At 31.2% G+C, this 26043-nt stretch overlaps 1 protein-coding gene and 1 pseudogene across 1 annotated transcript; both read left to right on the top strand.

The window, feature by feature from the left end:
- Positions 1-5703: 5703 nt before the first annotated feature.
- Positions 5704-7886, top strand: LOC123193171 (annotated as a pseudogene).
- A 13602-nt stretch (positions 7887-21488) lies between these two features.
- Positions 21489-22927, top strand: LOC123193541 (inactive protein RESTRICTED TEV MOVEMENT 2-like). The gene is made up of 2 exons (XM_044606575.1): positions 21489-21817; positions 22222-22927. The coding sequence occupies exons 1-2, from the start codon at positions 21691-21693 to the stop codon at positions 22818-22820; spliced, it is 726 nt and encodes a 241-aa protein (XP_044462510.1). The 5' UTR covers positions 21489-21690; the 3' UTR covers positions 22821-22927.
- Positions 22928-26043: the final 3116 nt, after the last annotated feature.

The following is a 26043-nucleotide window of genomic DNA, read 5'->3' as shown; positions in this document are numbered from 1 at the left end:
CTAGAGGTCAGGTAATTCTGGAGAAAATTGCTTCAGAGGTGAATCCTGCTGATATTTTGACAAAGATGGTTCCAATAAATAAGTTTAAGAGTGCCTTAGACTTATTGCAAATTGGAAAGTTGTGAGTCTGTCTTGCAGAGGTGTTTTTTTTGGCTAGTTAAATTCATGTTTGAGTCTTGTAGTTTTCAAACAAGGTGGAGTTTGTAATATTTGTTTGTAAACTATAAGGGCAGTAGCGTAATTAGAGCTTAAGGATGCATGGGTCATTTCATTTATAAGTGAGGGCAGTTTGGTAAACTTGCTGGGCATGCATCTTTGTTGACCTAACTATATAAACATAATATTGGCCGACTAAAGCAGAGAGTGATGAGAGAATAGAGAGAAAAGTGAGGCGTGAGCTGCTGGTTTTTTCTTCTTCTCTGTTCTTGTGCGTCTTGTGCGTTTTGGCTGCTGTGTGGCTGTGTTTGCTCTCTGAGTTCGATGTGCGGTGTCTCTACGGTGAAGTCAGGTGCTCTTTGACTTTGTATTGCCGTGTATTTGCTTGTATATTGTTTTGATGTACAGTGAGAGATACGTGTGTTTGTATATTGTAAATCGAACTTGATATTAGTGGATTTGACTAGAGAAACACCTCTGCCTTGGATGTAGGATTTCGTTTACGAGATCCGAACCAAGTAAATCTTGTTATTCTATTTTTTCCTGTTTTCCGCATTTATATTGTTCGGATCGGATTATCTTTGGGTTCGGAAATATAAATCTATAACACTGTGATTGATTAACTTGTATTTATGTTTTAAAAGTGAATAAAATTTAGAAATAAACATTCCTTTCTTGACAATATTTCATATTTGGAATTTCTATGAATAATTTCTTGGGAAAATTTTAATGACTTTCACTTTAGTTTGACAATATTTCATATTTTACAAAGTTTTGACGGCATAATCTTCTAAACATTCCTTTCTCTGGATGAGGCAAAGAAAGATTCTTTAATTAGGTTATCCAAGATTCTTGGAAAACTCCTTTCACGTGTTTCAATTTTGCCAAAAGCTTTCTCTAATAAAACATTTCTTTTCAGGGAAAAAAAAAAATCCAATTCAACCTTCTTTGTTTTTTTTTTTTTTTGGATGATCCATCTAAATAAGTTTCGCATATACCTTCACAACTAATATGAATTCAAGTTTCTTCTGATGATATATCAAGATCAAATTTTTAATTTACCTGATTTAATAATTATAAGATTACTTATAAAACCCGTGACTTATTCTATTTGATGTGAAAGTATAAATTTTTTAAAAATAATAAAATAATAAAAAATTCCAATAGATAATTCTCATTTTAAAAATATTACAAACAATTCTTTAAATTTAAAAATTTTTTAAATACATCTTTATCACTTCATCATTTTTCTAAAAAAGTATATTAATTCATATTGTTAGATCTATTCACCGTATCATACCATTTTTATACATTCTTATGATGTATCATTTTCTAACTATATTATATCATATCTTATAATATGTTTTTATGTATCGTATAATATATATATAGTATATTATAGATAGGTGCAACCATGTTCTCGACCCCTCTAATAATAAATTCCATATTGTTTTAATTTGAACTTGGCCCTCTAACTTGAATCAATAAAATTATATACATAATTTTATATACAAACAATAATATTACATCATATGATTAAGTATTATTTTAACTTTAATTTAAAACTATTCAATTATATAGTAATATGTTACTGTTTAGGTATATATTATCAATAAAACTATGTGTACTTACTTTAAGTATATACATATGTATGCGTCATAACATAATTAAGTGATTTTAAATTAAAAATAAAATAATACCTAATCATATGACAATGTGTATAAGTATATATAATTATATATTCAAAATAAATATATATAATATTGTTTATATATTATCATCTTGAATACCCTATACATATATTTGAATAGTGATGGTCTTATCCAAAAGGTAACCCCATGATAGTTACAATTAGACACGTCAATTGGGCCAAGCCAAATGGAGGCCCAACCCGAAGCACAAAAAAAGCCTGAGCATGATAAAGCCGGCTTGACACTGTAAAGTGTCAGGCCAAGCCCATGGGCCTATCAAGTCGGGCTTAGGGCTTTAATATTAGGCCCATGGGCTAGCCCGACTTGACACTGTTTATAAAATAAATTTTTTCTTTTTTTTTTCTGGGCGGCATAAGCAAAAGGCAGCAGAAGCAGAGCAGAAGTAGATTTATGCTTCTACCACTTGGCAGAAGGGTAGATTGGCCTCTGCATAATTTTTTTTAATTAATTTATTTTTTTAAATAAATCTATTCTATTTTCCTTTATTTTCACTTTTATTTATAAATTTTTTAATCTCTCAATTTCAATTATTTCATTATATTTTCAATCTCATTAACTCTCTTTCAAAAAATATCTAAATTCGTAAATAATAATTCTTTATATTTACAATTTCATTTTTATTTTAATTTTGCCATTACAAAATATTATAAAATATTTAAATTCACAAATAATAATTATTTATCATTGAAGAATTCAGATATTTAAATATAGAAGATGAGTAGATAAATGTTATATAGTAGATATATTTTATTTATGTTTTGTAATTTATACCGTATGTAAATTAATTTATTTGTACTATGTTATCAATTTATAATATTTTTCATCATATAATCACGATATTCCTCCTCCACAAGTGAGGGATTATAAATAAAATATTCGTGATTTTGTTATCGGTTTTAATAATTGAAAAAATTCATGTTAAATTTTTTTTTAAAAATTGATTAAATGGGTCGGGCCGGCCCAATTAAAGCCTAACCCGGCCCAACACAATTAAAACCCAGCACAGCCCGATTAAGGCCCGGCCTTGGGCCTTTATATTTCAATGGGTCGGCTCGGCCCGAAGGCCCATTGTTGTTTAGGCCTTAGGCATGGCCCATTAGCCCAATGGGTAGAGCTGGAGCTAGCCCGACCTGGCCCATTGACATCTCTAGTTACAATCAATAATATCACTTTCACAAATAATTTGTTTTCTTGATTAATTCATGCAGCAATTAAAATACCCATTTTCTTTGTCTTTCTTTCTCTCTTTCCATTTCTTCGCTGAAATCTTCGTTAATGCAAACAGGCCCGGCCCGCCCTGCCCCCGAATACTTCTGGGCAAACAAAGAATTTGCCCTTTATTTGTACAAGAAGTATTTATTGCTCATAAAATGAACAAAGGATTTCCTATTTGGGAAATTAATTAAAATAAGCAAAAATCTATTCGTTTATACGTTTTTAGGCTAACGTAAAAAAGTTTTACCAATTTAAGTAAACAATAATTTTTTTACCCATTTTACCCTTATGTTGAAAAACCAAGTAAAACCAAAAGTGAACCACTTTGAAAGTTAATTTTGCCGAAAACAGAAATCTGAAAATACAGAGTAAAAATCACCGACGAATATCCTAAAAGTAGTAAAAGCAGCAAAATATATAAAAACGGCAATATATCAACAATGGCTTCACAGGTTAGTTATCATTTGTATTTATTTATTTGGTTTATATAATCCTCATCGATCGGGTGTAAATAATCTATTATGGGTAGGGTTTGATGTTGGGATGTTATTGATTAGATGAAAAAAAAAATTTTTCTAAGAATGTGTGTCGATTGTGGTGGTTACAGTGGTGGCTAGGGTTTTTACAGTGGAACTTTAAATCTGTCGAATTATGTATATGGATGTTTTGAATGGTATACAATGACATAGTTTCGATGTTAATGGATGCTTGAAAATGTGGCCGTCGAAAGCCGAAAGTCTCGCAAATTTACAGCACTACACAAACCTCGTAGAGTGCACAAACCTCGCAAAACTGCGCAAACCTCACAAACTGCGCAAAGCACACAAATTGCACAAAGTACGCAAACACAACACTAACCACACTAACTGCGCAAAGTCGCGCAAAATAACATAATGAATGGTTAAAATGAAGATTTTTCCCTGATATAATAATATATAGTGTTCAACAATGTAACATCACTTTTAATTTTTTACTCAATACTCACGAGATTGAAAGTAAAATGCCACACAAATTATTAAATTTTAATTAAACATACATCCCTTCCCTAAAAACCCTGCATAAAGAAATCAGTAATTATATATATATGAATAGTCTTTGATAACCTCATCATCATCCGTATATCAAAATCATCCTTCAACACATACAGTAAATCACTATAGGTGGTCAGATTTTACATGTAAATTTTTACAATATTGTAACTTTGATTAATGTCCAAACGAGAACATACTGCTTCTACAAATCCATCAAAATTTATTTTTTTATTAATTGATACAAATGTTTGAACTCTACCAACGTATTTCAAACTATTATCACTTTTGTTAACCCAATGTCCACTATATCCAAGCAAATATATTAGCTTATCCATATCTCCTGCACAAAAGAAATTTAAAAAAGATAAGTAACCATGCAAACGCAAACACACAATTTACGAGAAATTTATTGCGATTTTCATTTTTACTTAGATCTGGGTAACAAAATTATTGAATGCACAAATATAAATAACCCTAAAAAGATTCAAGTACTCAGAGGTGCTAATTACAGTTTTTAACTTTTTATCTCTAGAAAAGTTATTAGCTTTATAGTTTTCTGGATATAGATTACTATTTATATAAAGGAAACGCAAAAGAAATTTATTTGATATATGATGATGATGAATAACAAAGAGAGCACAGATAAAATATGTTATCGTTGGAGTATTGATAGAAGAAGAGCGTTAAGAGAGGAGATGATGGTGAAATAAGATGAAAATTACGTAATTAAATTAGTTACGTGAAATGAGAAGGGTGTATTATTGGAATAAAAATATTAATTTGCTTATAAAAGTAAAAAGTACTATAGTTGGCCTAAAAACGTTTAAACGGACAGATTTTTACTTATCTTAATTAATTTCTCTTCCTATTCAAACACCAACAAATAAAGACGTCACAAAACCCACCGACCCAACAAAGAATACTGTTATTCTTAAGAAACCACCACCAATCTCCTCAATATTGTCAACCATAAAAGCACAACACAAATTCAAGAACTTTCATCAGTATTTGCTTAATTATATACGAACTTCAAGATTATGGCTAAGAGACCACAATCTCCTATGTTTGATCATAGGCTTATAACGACCGACTGGACAGAAGACAAAGATAACCATTACTTAACTGTACATCTTCCTCGTAAGTTTTATTTTTAACCTTTTTGGTTGCCGTTTAGGGTTCCCTTACAATTACTAAATTCATTCATGCACATGCAAATTCCCGAATCATATGTTCTTCACTCAAAAGTTTTAACTTGTATACCCAAAAGAATAAGAAAGTTTGATAACCAGAATTCACGAAGGAGCAAATAAGTATTAAATGCGCGTGTTCACCTGGCATAGTCCGAATTCAGGGAGAGCGGCAGGTTGCTGATAACAGATGGAGCCGATTCAACCAAGCTTACACGATTCCAAAAAATTGTATCCCAGATAAGGTTCAAGCAACTTGGCTAGAAGAAGATGAGATTGTATTAATCACAATGCCGAAGGAGATCGTGACTAAAAAAGAATAAAATTATAAGGTGATTTATCAAATTTTTCCTTGGTATTGTTTTTTTGTCTTCTTTTATTGATTCGATTGCTTCTTGTAAAATGGGCAGTGAATGTGGTAAGTGCAATTGGGATTTTGAGATGCTCGAAATAATGGTAAGGGTAGAACAGTTTACAACAGCTGCCAATTCCAGGCGTCTGATAAGTTCTAAAGTCATATTGCTTCAAAGTAATTCTGGTTGTGAGAATAGTTTTTAGATATATAAAATACTTTGGTTCTCGATTTTGGTAGGTACTTTAAACATGATATTTACCTATCTTACTATGTGTATCAGCATAAAAAGAGAAAGTATCTTACTATGTGTATCAGCATAAAAAGAGAAAGTTTTGGAAAGCCATAATTACCATTGGACACTCGTCATTGCACAGCAAGTTTTGCAAGATGTTTGGATAAGATGTGATCATGCTGTTGATCTGTAACTTCTCAGTGAGCAATAAGTGTGGAAACAACTTTTCCCTTTATTTACTAGTTGCCTCTTTAAATGTTATGGTTATTTCATATATACTTCAGTTCAGTCAACTGTACGAATTTTGGGTGGTTGAAGAAACTTATGTCAGAATCACTTGGGGATATTCTATGATATTTCCTGCTCACTGTTTAGACTTGTTCCCTTATTCTTGTCAGCTGGATGCTCTGATGGGAGCTGCGTTATCTGGGATTTTGAGACCAGAGAAATTGCAAAGGAGCTTCCTGATAAAGAATGTGTCGCTGCCACAACAAGAGTCTGCTGGTCAAAGTATGGTCATCGTATTCTTGTCTCTGCTGCAGACAAATCGTTAACACTTTGGGATGTCCTTAAGGGAGAAAGGATTACCCGCATTGTTCTGCAGCAAATCATACTGCAAGCTCGTCTAGATCCTGGTTCATCTACTCCATCTATCTGCTTGGCTTGCCACTCTCATCTGCTCCCATGGTTGTTGACTTAAATACAGGAGACACAAGAACACTCCAGTTACAGTTTCTGACATTAGTAATGGAGTTGCTCCTCCGTCACGGAACAAATATTCAGAGGGAACTCCTCCCTTCACTCCTACTGCTGCATGGTTCAACAAGCATGGAGATCTTGTTTATATGGGCAATTCCAAAGGGGAAATACTTATAATAGATTACAATAGCAATAAACTGTGTGCCTGGGTTCCTATTTCTGGGTGTGCTGTGATAAAAAATATAGTATTCAGCAGGAATGGGCAGTATCTCACAAATTCGAATGATCAGACTATCAGGATATACGACAATCTTCTGCCATTAAAAAATGTACTCGGAGCCCTTGATGACCTTGACAGGACTATTGATGAGACAGACAGTGTTGAGAAGCTGAATTGGTTGGATCAAAGTGCTTGGCACTATTCCGTGAGTTTCAAGATACCATCACCAAGATGCATTGGAAAGCCCCATGTTTCAGTGGTGATGGTGGGTGGAGAATTGGTGGTTCTGCAAGCAAAGGGGAACGCAAGATTTTCATATGGGACAGGGCCCGGCACCTTGTGAAAATTCTTGAAGGTCCTAAGGAAGCATTGATAGATCTAGCATGGCATCCTGTTCATCCTATTATTGTTCCTGTTTCTTTGACTGGCTGGGTTTATATCTGGGCCAAAGATTATACTGAGAACTGGAGTGCGTTTGCCCCGGATTTTAAAGAGCTTGAGGAAAATGAAGAATACGTGGAACGCGAAGATGAATTTGATTTAATTCTTGAAACTGAAAAGGTAAACAAGTAAAAGAGATCAGCTGAGCAGATCTTTTGCTCTTATCCATGTTTTTAAAAATGTTCATACATCTGAATGCAAGTCAAGGAATCAGATGTTAATGAAGATGAAGAAGTTGACATTATGACGACCGATAAGGATTGGTGGTTCCTGGCGTGCCATTCCTTGCCACAAGCAGAGCTGTGCTTCTTGCCTGCCATTCCCTGCCCTGATGTTCCTGCACAGCAAGACAAGATTGGTGGGAGTTCTTCTAAGTTGATGGATGGCAATCATTCTGGATCCCCTCTTTCTGAAGAGGCTGGGCAAAATGGTCAAGTGGCAAACCATGCATCAAGTCCTCTTGAAGTAAACATTATACCAATTAAAATTCTTTGAGATTGAGCTATATTCCTGGGATTTCTTTTTTTCTTATAGGAACAATCTAATTTTAGTGGTTCAACTTCATAGTTAGTTCATCGAATGACCAGGTTACTGTATTTCTCACTGTGGTTGAACCTCAACAGTCGCTTACCACGTAAATCCACTAACCACAGTGTTTAGTAGAAAATTAAAAGAAATGTCATCTGTACATATGTATATATTTCCAAAAAAAAAAAAAAGAAGAGGAAAAGAGAACTGTATAAACCTCAGTGTGAAAGTTTTTAATTAAAGCGGAAATTTCTGGCTTGGTTGACTCTTAGGTCAGGTGGGGAGATTTCTGAGTATGTTAAAAAGAAATGGTGGAGGAAAGTTGGGAGATCATTCAGCCAAAAGCTGTACTTTCCCAAAAAATATTCCATTGCAGTGTTTCTTAGCCAATGGATAATTAAGTAGAGTTTTCATTCATGTTATAATGTGAGGATAACATTGGTTTTATTTGTTATGCCTGGTTTGCTCTTAGGAAGACAATTAAAATGGCAGTTTCGGATGAAGTTGAAAATTCCTTGCTAGCTCTGTTATTAGCAAGAGAGACGCAAACATAGATTTCAGTTTTGGTAAATTAGCACAATAGTATTCACTACTTGTTAGTTTAAATGGAAAATTCGTTTTTTCTGGATTTTCTTGTATCCTAGAACATAAAGGTGATGTGGTAGAATCATCTAATGTAGAGCTAGCAATTTGCGGTACAGTTTATTAACTAAATGCGATACAAGTTAAAAAAGGGCTTTAGATTGAGTAATTTTGATACGAATATGAAACGGGTGTGTTCGGTTAACCTCTCATAATTTGAACACCATCTGTATAAAACAGAAAAAAAATTATAGGCAAATTCCAATATCACACCATCCAAATTCACACTCTACCTCAATCATAATGTTGGGAATAATTAAACATTTCGGGATCAAATTCTGTGAAATCTGTGAATAAGGATTTGCGTACCCGTTTCAATTTTCGATGAAGCGTCTTCAAATACTATGCAAGATATTGACGTTAGTTTATTTCTACAACGTCATTTGCCTATGTAGACCTAGATAAAATCGGACTGAAACCGGTAAACCTGAAACCGGATTGAATTGGAACAGAAACCAGATTTTAGCGGTTCAGTTTTGGTTTACCTAATTTTGAACCGTAAAACCGTTGGTTCACATTCGATTTATGAACTGACATATAAACCGGTGGTTTACTATACTTAATCGAAAATTTTAAATTTTTTTTGAATTTTTTTATTTTTTAAATTTAATAAATGAACCAATGGTTCCCTGTAACTGTTTTTAATTTCATTTTCACCCCCAATTTTTTAAAATTTAAAAAAAAAAATTCCTATATATATACCCATCAAATTTCAATCTCTCTACTCTCTCACTCAATCCTTCAAACTTTCATTCTCATTCTTTCAATTTTTAATATTCTTTTAATTTTTCAATCAAATTCTCTCAAATTTAATTAAATTCTTACTTAATTTTTTATTTATTCCTATTTCTATTTTTATTATACAATTCATAATTAATTATAAAATTTATTTCTATTATTAATTTTTTTTTATTATCTTTCATAATTAATCATATAATTTATTTATATAATTAATTTTATTTATTATAAAAAAATAGTAAGTAGTGAAAATTCTTCTAGTAATAAGAGATTTGGTCAATATTCACTATATCAAATGTGAATGAAAATCAATTTATAGATGATTTTTCAACATAAGAAAGCGAAAGTCAATATGTAGAGGTGGAGCAACAACAACAACATCAACAACAGATGGAGATAGAACAACACTCTTAAAAAATTCTTACATCTGATATTTTCAAAATTCATTTTAAGAAAATACAAAAGGAAGATGGTAATTTCGAAGTTGGTTGCAATTATTGTAGGCAAATTTATAAATTCAAATATGGGACATTCAAAAAACACTTGGAGTCAAAGCATCTGGAAAAAATGGGGCAAAGTCGAAGCCAAACACAAATAACCGGGTATGGTTCTACATACAAATCTTTATTTATGTATAGTGATAATCAAAGTAAAGAAGAATTTACAAAAATGGTAACAATAGATCATTTAGCATTTAGTTTTGGTGAAAATTTAAGTTTTAATAATTATTATAAAACTGCTTTAAATCTTGCACATAAAACTATTCTAAGAAACAAATTAAAAAGAACATTATTTAGTTTATATAAAAACAAAAAAGAAAATTAATTCAATTTTTTACAAATTTTGATGGGTGTATATCTATATGTAGTAATATTTGGAGTGACAATTGGCAAGTTCACTCTTATATAGATATAACTTGTCATTGGATGGATGACAATTTTCAATTACAAAATAGAATTTTAGCATTTAAGATATTTGATGACCGACATACGACCGATAATATTTATAGAATAATTAAAAAAATATTAAAAAAATATAAATTACTTTATAAATTTTTTTCAATTTCATTTGATAATACACATTCAAATATTGCCTCAATAAATGATTTAATTAAAATTTGTAAAACTAATTTAGGTGGTAGATTTTTTCATATTAAATGTGCATGTCATGTATTAAATTTATGTGTATATAATAGTTTACATTGTCTTAATAATTATATTAGTCCAATAAAAACAATAATTTCATTTTTATGGACATATCCCCAAACTATAAAAGAATTGGGTAAATTTTGTAAACAACATAATAGAAGACCAAAAAGATTTCCTAAAGACTTGCCGACTCATTGGAATTCAATATATGAATTACTCAATGAGTCTTTTGATTATAGGGATTTATTATACTCATTTATTTCACATGTGCCACAAGTTACATTATATCCTCAACATTGGGATATTTGTAAAACAATTTTAAATGTATTAAGAAATTTTAATAATGCAACTTATACTTTAAGTAGGGTTTATTATCTCACTTCTTATTTGTTTTTAAATGAAGTCGTTAATATTATTGAGGCTTTACAAGAAGCTGAACAAAATATTATTCTACAAGAAGCTATTTTTTTAATGAAAACAAAATGGTTAACTTACTATAAAACAATTCCAGAAATTTTTCTTGTTACTTTTTTTTATCCTAAATTTAAATTAGATGGTGTCACAAATTATTTGATATTATATTATGAATGTTTGCAATTAGATTGTGAGGATGAAGTTAATATTTCATTAACTGTAACTAATATTATGAATTTAATTAAAGAAATTTATACTGAATATTCATTAATTTATGGTAACTAAGGTGGTTCTTCTTCCTCTCTACCACCTATTGCCCCATCATCAACCTAAAATATGAGTTATGATTATCGTATTATGATACAAGGGGGAAAAAGACCAAGAGGAACATTAGACTCCACCTCAGAGCTTGATATTTATTTAACTACTATTTTTGAGTTTGGTGACAACAATATAAGTAAAGACTTTCTAGTTCTAGAATGGTGGAGTCGACATGCATCAACTTTTCCAATATTAGCAGCTATTGCTAAACAAGTCCTGACAGCACCAGTATAAACTGTCTAGTAAAACAAACTTTTAGTCAAGGGGGTAATATATTGGATGAGAGGCGATCAAGTTTGGCTACCGAATCTATTGAAGCCCAAGTATACATGGACAATTGGACAAGAGTCGAATTACGCCAACAAGATATAAAAGTGGACTTCAATGAAGAATCACTTTATTTAACTATGGATAGTTCAATAACGGGAAATAATAGTCAAGATAGTGGTAGTGAATGATAAGGTAAGGAGATACTGCCAACTATTAGATATACAAAGGTAAGAGAACCACGTAAGTTTTGATTATTCTAAACCCTAGGAAGACACGTAGAAAGCTTAATTGAAAAATTATGTCCAAACTTTTCTTTTAATTTTCAATTATTGTAATTAATAATTTAAAAATTAAATCAAGATCATGTATTAGAATTGACGGTTCAATGTCAATTTCGAACCAAAACTGTCAATTCTGAACTAAGGTCATGAACCATAATCATCGGTTCTGAATCGGTTACAAATCGTCTTATTACAGTTTTGATTCAAGGTCCTTAATTTTTCGAACTGTGAACCGATGATTTCAAACTGAAACCACCGGTTCATGAACCGTGGCCAAGACTATGCCTACGTATTACTTTGCATTTTAGGAGACAGGATCTGGGCATTTGTATTGGGTGGAGAATTTTTCCCTTTTCAAAAGTGGCGTGCATCACTTTTGAGAGACAGTTAGGACTTTATATAAGAGTCTAACTGCCTATTATTAACCACCAGTAACTAGCTTTTGGCAGTTAACAAAATCGAGTCGGGTCGACCTATCATGGGTAGACCCATATCCAATATCTCTCATTCACACATGACAAAAGACCCAAACCAAATACTTAGCCACAGAAATCCCATATAGCAGTATGTTTCATACTTGCAAATATGTCATGCGACCTCGCGAGCAACCTGCACTTGAGAGCTAAATATTATACATCTGTTAGGAATAGCATAGCCGCTTCAACCCGAATAAAACAAAAATGAAGCGTTAGACTCGTAGCACCCTAAACTTATTCGATAACACTAGCTCTCTTTAATCTTTCATTTATCATTGTGTTATTTTCTTATGTATCTATGATCAAGTCCAATCTCTATATGAGTGACATGATCGGCCAGCTAATGGACACACATAACATGTAAGTCTTTCTCTTCTACTCGAAATTCTCAATTTAAACTTAGCTACTTTTCTAATCATGTTCCATAGACCGAATCATGGTGGTCATAGGTTCCAAGCTAAGATAGTAACACTAAGAGTAAATATCGAATAACAATAAAAAGTTAAAGGGTACAAATATGAGGTAATCTCATAAAGTCTCATACAGTGAGGGAGCAGGGATTCACCCTCTCACTACTTTAAGTGGTCGTCTTACTTATGCAAACATGGTATGAATCATGTGGTACAGTGTGTGTTTTCTCAAATGTCATTCATAACATTGTACAGATCTTAGTTCAATCGCTACATGCAGTGCCTGCCTGAGTCCTTAATCATCTTCACACTTGTAGGTATTTATCTATATTAAAAACTCATATCTGACATTCATAAGTTATTTGGACGTGAAAAATCCAAATCGGTCATTTTCAAATGTATCTATTCATGACCTCATCTTGATCAATCATCAAGGCGACATTTTTACTTTAATAATTTTTTTCCTAAGAAATTTGTCTCCCATTAGTGTCCTCTCTCAACATCACATTTCTCAAGAATAATGTTTCATCTTTGCTCGCTCTCTCAACGCCAAAAACGATTGCTCGTGTGAGTGAGCCAATCTCTAACTTGTGTAACATTACAATCTTATTGAGCTAAAAACGATGTGTATGCAGTGAAAACCCAAGAATTTCGGGATGCAAATTCAAAACATAAAATGAACTTAAATTCATGGTTTTCGACGTTGTGTCACTAATACAATATATAAACTCAACACTTATCAATCATAGTCTACGCAATCCAAGAAATTTAACATGTGCAATATATACGTTTCTTAGAAAAATCTTGGTCAAAGGATTAGTGACTACACAATGTGTAGAATTATATTGTACGTTTATTTCCCTCTTGAAAATAGAGTAACTTATTATGTTGCATCTAACGTCGATATGTTTTGGTTATCTTATAAAAATTCAGGATCTTTTATTTCAACAGACAACTATTGCTCCAACAATATTGTCATGTTTACTCAGATTCACGAAAAATCTTCTTAACCAAACAGTTTTTTACATATTTACTGAACATGCTATATACTAGGTTTCCGATGTGGATACAGCTACGCATCTCTGTTTCTTATCGCTCTAATATATGGGCTCTTTTGGAGTAAAAAAACATAGCCGTAATTTAATTTGTGTTGCTCTAAACTCTTTCTCCAACTGGCATCTCAATAGCCAATCACACGCAAGTTCGATCATTAATCACATAATCAATTGTTCACAGAGCCTTTTAAAAATAATATTAAAATTCTACATACAGTTTTTAGTACTCTTTTCAATATTTATTTATATCAACTAACCAACCTAATAACAAAAATAAATATCTGGGCATGTACGCACTATAGCATGCATAATACATCTGATGGCATCTGAATAGGTAACTTTTGACATTTTTCTACTTCGAGCTTAAGTTTTGGGACATATCTCTTTTGGCTCAATAATTCGTCATTTAACACGGGAATATCAACGGGTTCACAGTATACCACATTGGATTGTTCTAGAACCTTTTGAATATTATGCTCTTATGATAGAGTCAAAAGTTTCTTTGAACAATTCCTCTAGATATAAATTTATAATATGTAATTTGTTTTCCCATATCCTGCAAGTCAAACGTACAGACAACTATTCTTTAATGATTATCACTTACTTCAAATCATTTCTAGTTATCTATACATTATCACACATATTAATAGAATTACAAATTTGTCATTAGACTTTGTCACATAGACATGATGATCTTGATTAACCATTTCAAATTTCAAGTACCAGTATTTAAATGACAGTTTTAGGTCATTAAACATCTTTGAAGCTTGCACACTTGTGCTTCAGACCTATAACAATGAGATCTACTCATTTCATGCAGATTTCTTTGTCATGTTTTCCACTAAAAAAAATTGGTTTGACATTCATCTGGTGTAATTCTAAATTCAAATGTGTCACTATAAGTAGATTCAAACATATTGAAGTAAATCTTATAAATGACAAAAAATATTTTTCTACATAATTTATACCTTCTCATTGGATATAGTTTTTCGCTATTAAGCAAAATTGTATCTATTTATTTAGTCATCCGCCTTATGACTAATTCAGGAAACCTATTCATTCCCAATGAATTTTTGATCTGGTGATAAGTCAACCAAAATCTAGAATTGGTTTGTTTTCTTTGTATTTCATCTCTTCTTCTAATACATTTCAAAATTTTCTTATCAAACGATGAGACAATTATTTTAGGTTCTTCATCATCTTGAAGAGTGGTTATGAAAACCTCATTTTTACTTTAAAACGTCACTTGAATACTTTTGGACGTTCACTCCAATGCAATTAAGAATTAATGCTCCCACTATCCGAAATCGATTAAAGCTTAATCTTAATATTCCCACTAGTTTGAGATGAATGAAACAAGCAATTGAGAATCATTATTCTTACTATCCGAAATAGGTTGTAGCTCAATTGCATTTGCTCCCACTAACTAGAACAAGTATAGGTCTCATTTCTTAAGACTCAACTAATGGTCATTAAGATATACCCGTCCTTGTTCTTTTCTCGTCTCATTCAAATAAAACCTTTTATCAATATCATCTCTATTAAAAAAAATATACTTTATGAATGTAATATCTCTAATACAAGTTTAGTTAATCTTCCAACGAAATCCTCCCTAATGAACACATATCCTTTGGAATGTTCAGTGTATCTGATAAAGATACATTCATTTCTTCTTAGTCCCAATTATACAAACTTATGGGAAAAGTTATGGATAGACTTTGCAAACCACTAGGGTTGCAATCAACCAACTCATATTTTTTTACCTAACCATAACTTATAGGGAATGGAAGATCTAGATTAGTACACAATCGGTTAAGTACACAAGCTACAATAAACATCATATCATCACAAAGTGACTTGACATTTTGTTTGCGCCTTCATTGATTTAACCATTTCTAATAGAGTTCAATTACTATTCTCCGCTACACTGGTTTGTTGTGAAGTTTTGAATTACTATTTGTCATACTATTCCTTTTTCATACTCAGTTTCTTGAACCTTTTGGACAAATACTCAAGATCTTGACGAGTCTATAAAACTTTTATCCATTTTGTCTAATTGATTCTTAACCTCAATTATATATAATGTCTAAAGCAGTCTGTTACTTCTGACTTATGAGAGATTAAGTAAACAAGACTGAATCGAGCATTATTATCATCACTAGTAATGAAATATGAGATATATACTCAAACTTTACATTCATAGGAAAACATATACCTAAGTATATAGATTGCAAGGGAAGTCAAACTCTTATAGCTTTGTTGAATGGTTTTCTAGAAATTTTTCCAGCTAGGCAATGCCCACATGTGAACAGTTCTATTTATGTGAAAGTTCCTAATAAACTTTCATAGGCCAATTTATTCAACTCATCTAGGCCAACATGCCCTAATCTAGTATGTCATATATTTGCATTCATATTCATACACATAGGAGAAGCAAATAATAAAAAACTTAACATTATCAAAATGTAAGGTAACAAACGCCATACAACCATTCAACCAACAAACCAAATCTATAGAAATCAATTCTATCGCAATTCAATAAAACACCCAGAGAAATTCAAATTACATCCTAGTTTAAGAAGAACAAATACTTCGATCAAAATTTGTTGAATATTTGGAGTATATTAGATTTGGTGTAGGTACAGGATTTAACCACCTCACAAAACTCATTTGCTCGTGTTTATTTCTCTTACTACAACCTTTGTGTTGTTGCCTACATACATCCAACTCACTTTATTTAGAATTCAATAGAAATTTACTAAAGATCTTCTATCATAAGCTACTTGGTCGATGGCTTTTGATTCCATAATCCACGTAAGATAATACTCAGTAAATATTATAGTACAAGAGAACAAAGTTTCATCACTTTATGTTGAACAAGACTATCATTTTCAGCTTCATTCATTCACAGGCGATATAATTCTTGTTGCTTTTATTGTAACTATTCATCTTGTTTCCGTTTTTTCTTCTAGTACTTTTGCCACTCTTCTCATTTTAATTCCTTGTTCTTATTCTTTGAGCATTATATGATCTCCTCCTTGTATTAGGACTTAAGCCACTCAATTTTAAAACTCGATTCTACAACGTATGCATGAGTACCAAGTTCAGTTGTCTCAAAGGCGATTTTCCTCTAATTCTTTATAGCTAGAATAACTAACAAAAGTCATTCTTTCCTTATTGTGGATCATATGTACTTTCATACGCTCACACTATCAGGAAGAGATCGCTTTTCTAAATGAATCTACCGTTCATGTATCAAGTTACGCGTAGCTGATTTTAGTTTCATAATCAGATTTGACATTCAATCAAATTCAATAATCAACTATCTTTATTTGTAGACTATCGTTCTTCCAAACTTTTCAATTAAAACCATACTTATGGCATATGTAGTTAAACATTACTGGTACTCATATACTAGATCGTTATTCATGAAACTAATCAAGATATCACACGAAATAAATCTTACTTCTTGCATGCGTGATGTGCATCCACAACACGTTTGTGTAAGACACTAATTGAGTTTCTATCCCTTAGTCAACCATGATTTTATCTTAACCTGATCCACGGCCTCCAAAGCGTTTTGCTCATCTAGGATATTATGCATTTCAAATGTCACACGTTGTAATTCTCTCTATTTAGTATCATTTTTATTCAAATCAGCCATTATTTTCTAAGATATTATGGTTAACTAGATCACAGAGACATATCTATTAGACACAATGCTATCAATGCAATCAAATACACATCAATTGTCGCAATTATGTATTAAAATTTTAAAATATCTCATATAAGACGCAGAATCGAAAGTTCACTATGTTTTCAATCATCCTCCATGACACAAATGTTTGACATTTTAAATTTTAATCTAATTGCGCTAATATTAATTCTAGATGAAAATTTCATTAAATTCTGCTAATCTCAGAATTCCTACATTTAACTAATAGATATGATACAATGAATGCATCATCTATTCTGACTAGGACCATTTCATCAACCTGTATTGATCTTTGAGTTTCTTTATCAATGATAAAGTCTCTATTATATTTGCATTAGGTCAAATACCTCGTATTACATTAATTTTGGAATAACGTTAAAATAATGGATATTCTCTCATACATTACTAAGCGTCGCTCTATAGCAAGCTATAATTAATCCACTTAGTCCCAAAAAGTTTCAAATTGTGTCCCAAATAACATCATTGATCACGGGGCTCATATTCATGCATGGTTAATCATCTCTTTTCCAATTAAGAGAATTCAATAGAGTATTCATAGTTTCGACATGCAATGCAATGGTCTCTAGTCAACAAACTTGCATGAAGTAAAAACATGTATTTCAAAACACCAATATATGTTTTCAGCAGTTAGAATAAGATATTACATGTCATTATACGTCATAAGAGCCATGGATCACATCTCATATTTAGATCCAAGTACTACACAACTTCCAAGGACTAGAAAACAAGTTTCACGTGCCAATACGTGCTAGAAATGGGTGTTCACGTGCCAAAATAAGCTTATACGATCCTTCACACGTTGAGACGATGCTGCACGCACCTCTACATGTCGTAAAAGAGTTAGCACGTGACTTCACGCGCTAGGAATGAGACGAATGTTCTGTCACACTTCGGAGAAAGACTATCACGCTCTTGCATGTGTCGAGATTGAGCTTTATGCATCAAACGCAAGGTGTCACGCTACTCCACGTGCTCACACGCATCAGTCAACGCTACGATCAACAATTTGACCTTTGATCGGTCAATGGATTCGATGGGTCATTGACTGGTTTGGGCTAAATCGGTTGACTTAATGAGTTGACCCATTGACCTATGGGTCGAGTAATTAAGTTTTTCAAACCTGATTTCGACCCAAAATTACGTGATGAACCCTAGAATTTCTGTTCATCTGATTAGCCATTTTTTGGCACTTTTTCGATGATAAAACCATAGGGCTTTTATAGCTCGGTAGACAGCAAGTCTGATCATTCCAAGTTCCAATGTCGATGGTGCTGGAATCCATCGAAATAGTGAGGAGGAAGAACACATATTGGGTATCAGTTTTTGATCAATTTTTATCAATTCTGAAGTTAATTCGAGTCGATTTTTCAATTTAAAACATGTAATATCATTCCAATCATTCATCCAACATGTTTTCCAACACCAATTTCATGCAATTTTGGTCGAATTAAATTCGTGCCCAAAAACAAATTTTTAAAAACAAAATTCAATACACAGATTTTAATTTGCACAATATACGCTATACGATTCACAGAAAACATAACAAATATGTATCCTAGGCTCTGATACCAATGTTGAGAATAATTAAACATGTCAAGATCAAATTCTGTGCAATCTGTAAATAAGGATTTGCATACCCATTTCAATTTTTGATGAAGCGTTTTCGAATACTGCGTGAGATGTTAATGTTAGTCTATTTTCACGATGTCATTTGCCTACATATTGCTTTTCATTTTGGGAGACAGGATTTGTGCATTTGTATTGGGTGGAGAATTCTTCCCTTTTCAAAAATGGCGTATATCACTTTTAGGAGACAGTTAGGACTTTATATAAGAGTCCAGCTATCAATTATTAACCACCAGTAACTGTCTTTTGACAGTTAACAAAACCGGATCAGGTCAACCTATCATGGGTGGACCCGTATCCAATACATAATTCCAAAAGCAAAGTAGAAGCACATGGTGTGTCCCAACCTCTAACGACAAAGCCAGCCATCAGTGGACCGAAGCAAACCATCTCCAACCAATCACCAAGCAAGTCCTCTCGTGCGAGCAACATCACCCTCCTGGATGAGAGGTACAAAACTACCTCTTCTCTTCTTTTGAGATTTGTATCTTGTTTCTTCTTTAAAAGTACAATAAAAGACATGATGACATGTCATCGTCTGTATATAAGTTTATGTTTATTATTTATGTGCATAAAGCTATTCTTAAATATATCCTAGAACAAATTGGAGCAATTTATACTTAAAGTATAGAACTAGAAACATGCAATTTTAAGATTTCGAGAATATCATTTGGAGACATGATTAGGTAATAAAATTTTAAGTCTTAATGCAATAACCAATTGGTGAGGAGGTAATCTTATGTATTCATTTTGGCAGACATGAATAATTTAAATTGAGTCGGGTAATCTTATGTATTCATTTAAGTCTTAATGCAATAACCAATTGGTTAGGAGGTAATTTTAATTTTAATTTTAGCAATTCTTCCTCCCACACAATGAGAGAGCAAATATGAGATTAAACTTCACATCCTTCACCTTTTTATGCTATGAGACTAAATGAACTACACTTATTTTTTTCAATTTAGATGCATTTTAAGTATGTATGGAAGAGTAGATATGAGATTAAGCTTCACATTATCTTTCAAGAAAAAGCTTTACAAAAATCAGAGTTGAAGCAATATTTAAAAGAGGTTAGGATTTAAAGAAAATCTAATTTGTACATTATGGCATTTTGGAAAGAAAATTAATTTTGCCATTGTCATTTAGCTTCGATAGCTCCATAAGTTTTTCGTATTTCATTATCTACAATTGCTTTTTAAATCATGTTTTAGTGTTGGTGATCGGATTCTTAATCAATATAAAAACGTGCTAAATCCAAATATAGTTAAAATATTCATTTGCACTAGAGATTGATTGATTGGTCAAACTGGTAACCCTACTATTGACTTATTAAAATCATAGTTTCGAATATAATTTATATTCTTATTTTTAATTATTTCCTATTTTTGTTGATGCACAAGCTAATGGAGTAAAACAATATTACAAATATGGATACAAGCAAATAAGATATTTTATCAGCACAATGCTTCAACTCTCCATCTAATGAGATGTATCTTGTAAGAACTTAATTTTAGTTATATATTATTTTAATTGATTATTTGAAGCCACTAAATACTAATTTTTTATTTTGTTAATTTCTTATTACATGCTTTTTTTTCAAGTTTAAGTAGTCCAGGGGTTGTCTTTTTTTTTAAATGTTTTTTTTTCAATTGAAAATGAATTTAGTTTTTAATCAATATTTATTATATACTATTGACAAATTAGCCTTATTTTTTATTACTTGTATTATATATGAATTATTATGGGTTTTTTTTTTTCCATTTATGTTTTTAGGATTGTAAATACAAAATGAGGTTGATTCAAGTTATGTATAAGTGAAAAATACATAAAATATGTCGTATTATATAAAATCCGACCAATCGAAGTGAATTAGATTAATGGATTGCGCTATGACACAACACAAGATGATTTGTTGCTAGCACATGTTTAATGTGTTTGCGTATAACCTTAAATAAATATGAATAAAATTATAGCACAAATAAATTTTACAAATTTATCTATACAAACTAACGTGTTAATGTGAATTGAGTGATACGATCGTTATTTTTTCTTACATTTCAAAATTACTTAAATTGGATAAATTAATAAGATTTATTTGTATATTTAGCATTATTTAATAAACATAGCCTAAAAGATTATTACAATGATACAGTGATTAGAACTTACTGTATTTAAATGAATTGTAGAATTACTATTTTTTTAACAAAAAATCTCATCTAAGTTGGATTACCATTTTTTACAACTGTTTTTATAATCACTGAATCAGATAAATTATAAGTCTGATTTTGATATATTATCAAAAGAGATTTAAACTCATAGTTTTTTATACTTCTTTTTTTATAGCTGAAGTTACCTCTTTTGTACTTGCAAAATTAATTTGTGCAACAATGAATATGCTCATTTTCTGCGCATCCTTCTTTCCTTTTCCTTTTTAGTGGGACTTGTGGACTTGCCCTAACTTGTGGAAATAATTATTCATTTCTAATACCCGACTCTTCCATCCTTTCAGGGTTCAGATTACAAGGCAAACAAAGAATTTGCTCTTTGTTTTTCCAACAAGTTTCTCAAAAAATGACAAACAGATTTCCTATTTCAAACCCATAAGATGAGACATCACAAAACCCAACCTTTCAACAAAGAATGGTGTAGTGTAATTGCTAAGAAACCAAAACCACCTTATAAATTATTTCCCAATATTAAAAGCACACCACACAACACATTGTCATAACTCTTATCCTGAAATTCATGCAGCAATCTGCTTAACCATCACTAAAGAAACCATCAAGCTACAACGATCATGGCTAACACATCACAAACTTGTGCATGTATTACCGATCCCAGACTTCTAAGTTATGAGGATTTTCATCCCTCGACTGAGTTCAATGAGGGCAAAGATAATTTTATCTTAACTCTGCATCTCCCTGGTATATATATTCATTTTTATCACTTACTCTTCATTATTTATTTTACCTTTATATTGTGTTTGGTTCAGGTAAAAAAAGAATTATTATCACAAAAATAAATTATTGTGAAGGTTAAACTATATTTAATAAAAGTTGATATATTTAAATAATTATTAGATTTAGTGGGATATAATAAAAAATATTAAAATATTATTTTATTTAAATATTTTTAAATATAATTATTTTAAAATATTTTTTATGTTACTTGTTATATTAATTTTAAAAAATTAATAAAGATAAAATTATAATAAACTAGAGATGATAATCAAATTATCTATATTGATAATAAGAAATTAACTAAATATTTTATTAGCTGATATATAATAAGTGTTATTATTCAGTTTGTACTTACGAATCAAGTACAGGATTCACGAAGGAGCAATTGACGGTCACGCGCGTGCGGGGATCTTACCAAATTCGGATACAGGTCGAGCCACAATTTGCAATTTACAAATGGCGCCGGTTCAATCAGATTTATACAATCCCACAGAATTGTAACCTTGATAAGATCGAGGCAAGGTTGCAAAATTCAGTTCTAACAATCACAATGCCAAAGAAGCCGCAGCCAGCTGTAGAGACGAAAAGCCAGGCGGAAACAATTAGCAAAGAATTGTCAATGACTCTGAGCGTAAAGGAAGGACTTAGCAAAGAATTGTCAATGACTCCGAGTGTTGAAACTTCACGGAAATTGCCACAAGTTGTTGAAATTGTTCTCTCACAGAGTGGTAGTCCAGAGAAAGAGAAGAATAATAAAGTCGTAACAATTTGTGGGGATGAAAGTATGATGGAAATGAAGAGAATAAAAGATGCAGCCATGAAGGCAGTGAAGGGATTGTTAATAGAGACTGAAGAAGAGAGGCAAACAAATAAGGTTGCTGTTGCTGTTGGTGTGGCAGCTCTTGTGGTTGTGGGAATTGGAGCTTATGTTGCCTTGAAAATTGGATCAAAAGCTACAAGTAATTAATCAATTAGCTTGTTCTTGAAATACCGAGAACTCTGTGATTGATTAACTTGTATTTATGTTTTAAAAGTGAATAAAATTTAGAAATAAACATTCCTTTCTTGACAATATTTCATATTTGGAATTTCTATGAATAATTTCTTGGGAAAATTTTAATGACTTTCACTTTAGTTTGACAATATTTCATATTTTACAAAGTTTTGACAGCACAATCTTCTAAACATTCCTTTCTCTGGACGACGCAAAGAAAGATTCTTTAATTAGGTTATCCAAGATTCTTGGAAAACTCCTTTCACGTGTTTCAATTTTGCCAAAAGCTTTCTCTAATAAAACATTTCTTTTCAGGGAAAAAAAAAAAATCCAATTCAACCTTCTTTGTTTTTTATTTTTTTTGGATGATCTGTCTAAATAAGTTTCGCATCCACCTTCATGGGTAATATGAATTCAGGTTTCTTCTGATAATATATCAAGATCAAATTTTTAATTTACCTGATTTAATAATTATAAGGTTACTTATAAAACCCGTGACTTATTCTATTTGATGTGAAAGTATACATTTTTTAAAAATAATAAAAAATTCCAATAGATAATTCTCATTTTAAAAATATTACAAACAATTCTTTAAATTTAAAAATTTTTTAAATACATTTTTGTCATTTCATCACTTTTCTAAAAAAGTTTATCAATTCATATTGTTCAATCTATTCAACGTATCATACTATTTTCATTAGACCTAGCCACGGTTCATGAACTGGCGGTTTCAGTTTGAAACTGCTGGTTCACGATTTGAAAAAATAAGAACCCTGAACCAAAACCGTTATAGGACGGTTCATCCACGGTTCAGAACCGACGATTCCGGTTCATGACCCCGGTTCGAAACTGATATTGAACCGTCAATTCTAATACATGATCTTGATTTAATTTTTAAATTATTAATTACAATAATTCAAAATTAAAAGAAAGGCTTGGACTTAATTTTTCAATTAAGCTTCCTACGCATCTTCTTGGGATTTAGAAGAATCAAAGCTTACATAGTTCTCTTACTTTTGCATATCTAATTGCTGGCAGTACCCTTTACCTTATCATTCACCTCCACTATCTTGAGTATTATTTCTCGTCATCGAACTATCCGTAGTTAAATCAAGCGATTCTTCATTGAAGTCCACTTTTATTTCTTATTGGCATAATTCGGCTCTTGTCCAATCATCCGCGCATACTTGGACTTCAATAGATTCGGGAGCCAAACTTGATCGTCTCTCATCTAATATATTACCCCCTTGACTAAAAACTTGTTCTACTGCAACAGTTAATACTGGTGCTACCAGAACTTGTTTAGCAATAGCTGGTAATGTTGGAAAAGTTGATGCATGTCGACTCCACTATTCTAAAACTGGAAAGTCTTTACCTATATTGTTGTCACCAAACTCAAAAATAATAGTTAAATAAATATCAAGCTCCGAGGTGGAGTCTAATGTTCCTCTTGGTCTTTTACCCCTTTGCATCATAATACGATCACCATAACTCATATTTTGGATTGATGATAGGGCAATAGGTGGTAAAGAGGAAGAAGAACCACCATAAATTAATGAATATTCAGCATAAATTTCTTTAATTAAATTCATAATATTAGTTATAGTTAATGGAATATTAACTTCATCTAATTGCAAACATTCATAATATAATATCAAATAATCTGTGATACCATCTAATTTAAATCTAGGATAAAAAAAAATGCAACAAGAAAAAGTTTTGAAATTGTTTTATAGTAACTTAACCATTTTGTTTTCATTAAAAAAATAGTTTCTTGTAGAATAATATCTTGTTCGGCTTCTTGTAAAGTCTCAATAATATTAACAGTTTCATTTAAAAACAAATGAGAAGTGGGATAATAAGCCTCATTTAAAGTATATGTTGCATTATTAAAATTTCTTAATACATTTAAAATTGTTTTACAAATATCCCAATGTTAGGGATGTAATGTAACTTGTGACACATATTGTGAAATAAATGAGCATAATAAATCCGTATAATCAAAAGACTCGTTGAGTAATTCATATGTTGAATTCCAACGAGTCAGCACGTCTTTAGGAAATCTTTTTGGTCTTCTATTATGTTGTTTACAAAATTTACCCCATTCTTTCATAGTTTGGGAATGTGTCCATAAAAATAAAATTGTTATTTTTATTGGACTAATAAAATTATTAAGACAATGTAAACCATCTTGTACACATAAATTTAATACATGACATGCACATCTAATATGAAAAAATCTACCACCTAAATTAGGTTTGCAAATATTAATTAAATCATTTATTGAGGCAGTATTTGAACGTGCATTATCAAATGAAATTGAAAAAATTTTATAAAGTAATTTATATTCTTCTAATATTCCTTTAATTATTCTATAAATATTATCGGTCGTATGTCGTTCATCAAACACCTTAAATGCTAAAATTTTTTTTTTAATAGAAAATTGTCATCTATCCAATGACAAGTTATACCAATATAAGAGTGAACTTGCCAATAGTCACTCCAAATATTACTACATATAGAAACACACCCATTAAAATTTGTAAAAAATTGAATTAATTCTCTTTTTTGTTTTTTATATAAACTAAATAATATTCTTTTTAATTTGTTTCTTAGAATAGTTTTATGTGCAAGATTTAATGCAGTTTTACAATAATTATTAAAACCTAAATTTTCAACAAAACTAAATGTTAAATGCTCTATTACTGTCATTTTTGTAAATTCTTCTTTACTTTTATTCTCACTATACATAAATAAAGATTTGTGTGTAGAACCATACCCGGTTATTTGTGTTTGGCCTCGGCTTTGCCCCATTTTTTCCAAATGCTTTGACTCCAAGTGTCTTTTGAATGTCCTGTATCCACCTCTTTGTTTGAATTTATAAATTTGCTGACAATAATTGCAAGAAACATCGAAATTACCATCTTCCTTTTGTATTTTCTTGAAATGAATCTTGAAGATATCGGATGCAGGAATTTTTTGAGAGTGTTATTCTATCTCCATCTGTTGTTGATGTTGTTGTTGTTGCTCCATCTCTACATAATGGTTTTCACTTTCTTGTGTTGAAAAATCATCTATAAATTGATTTTCATTCACATTTAATATATGTGAATATTGACCAAATCTCCTATTACCAAAAGAATTTCTACTACTTGTCATTTTTTGATAATAAATAAAATTAATTATATAAATAAAT

Source organism: Mangifera indica, chromosome 12, assembly GCF_011075055.1.
Source record: "Mangifera indica cultivar Alphonso chromosome 12, CATAS_Mindica_2.1, whole genome shotgun sequence".
In the NCBI taxonomy this organism is placed as follows: Eukaryota; Viridiplantae; Streptophyta; class Magnoliopsida; order Sapindales; family Anacardiaceae; genus Mangifera; species Mangifera indica.
This window is presented reverse-complemented; position numbering and strand designations above follow the sequence as displayed.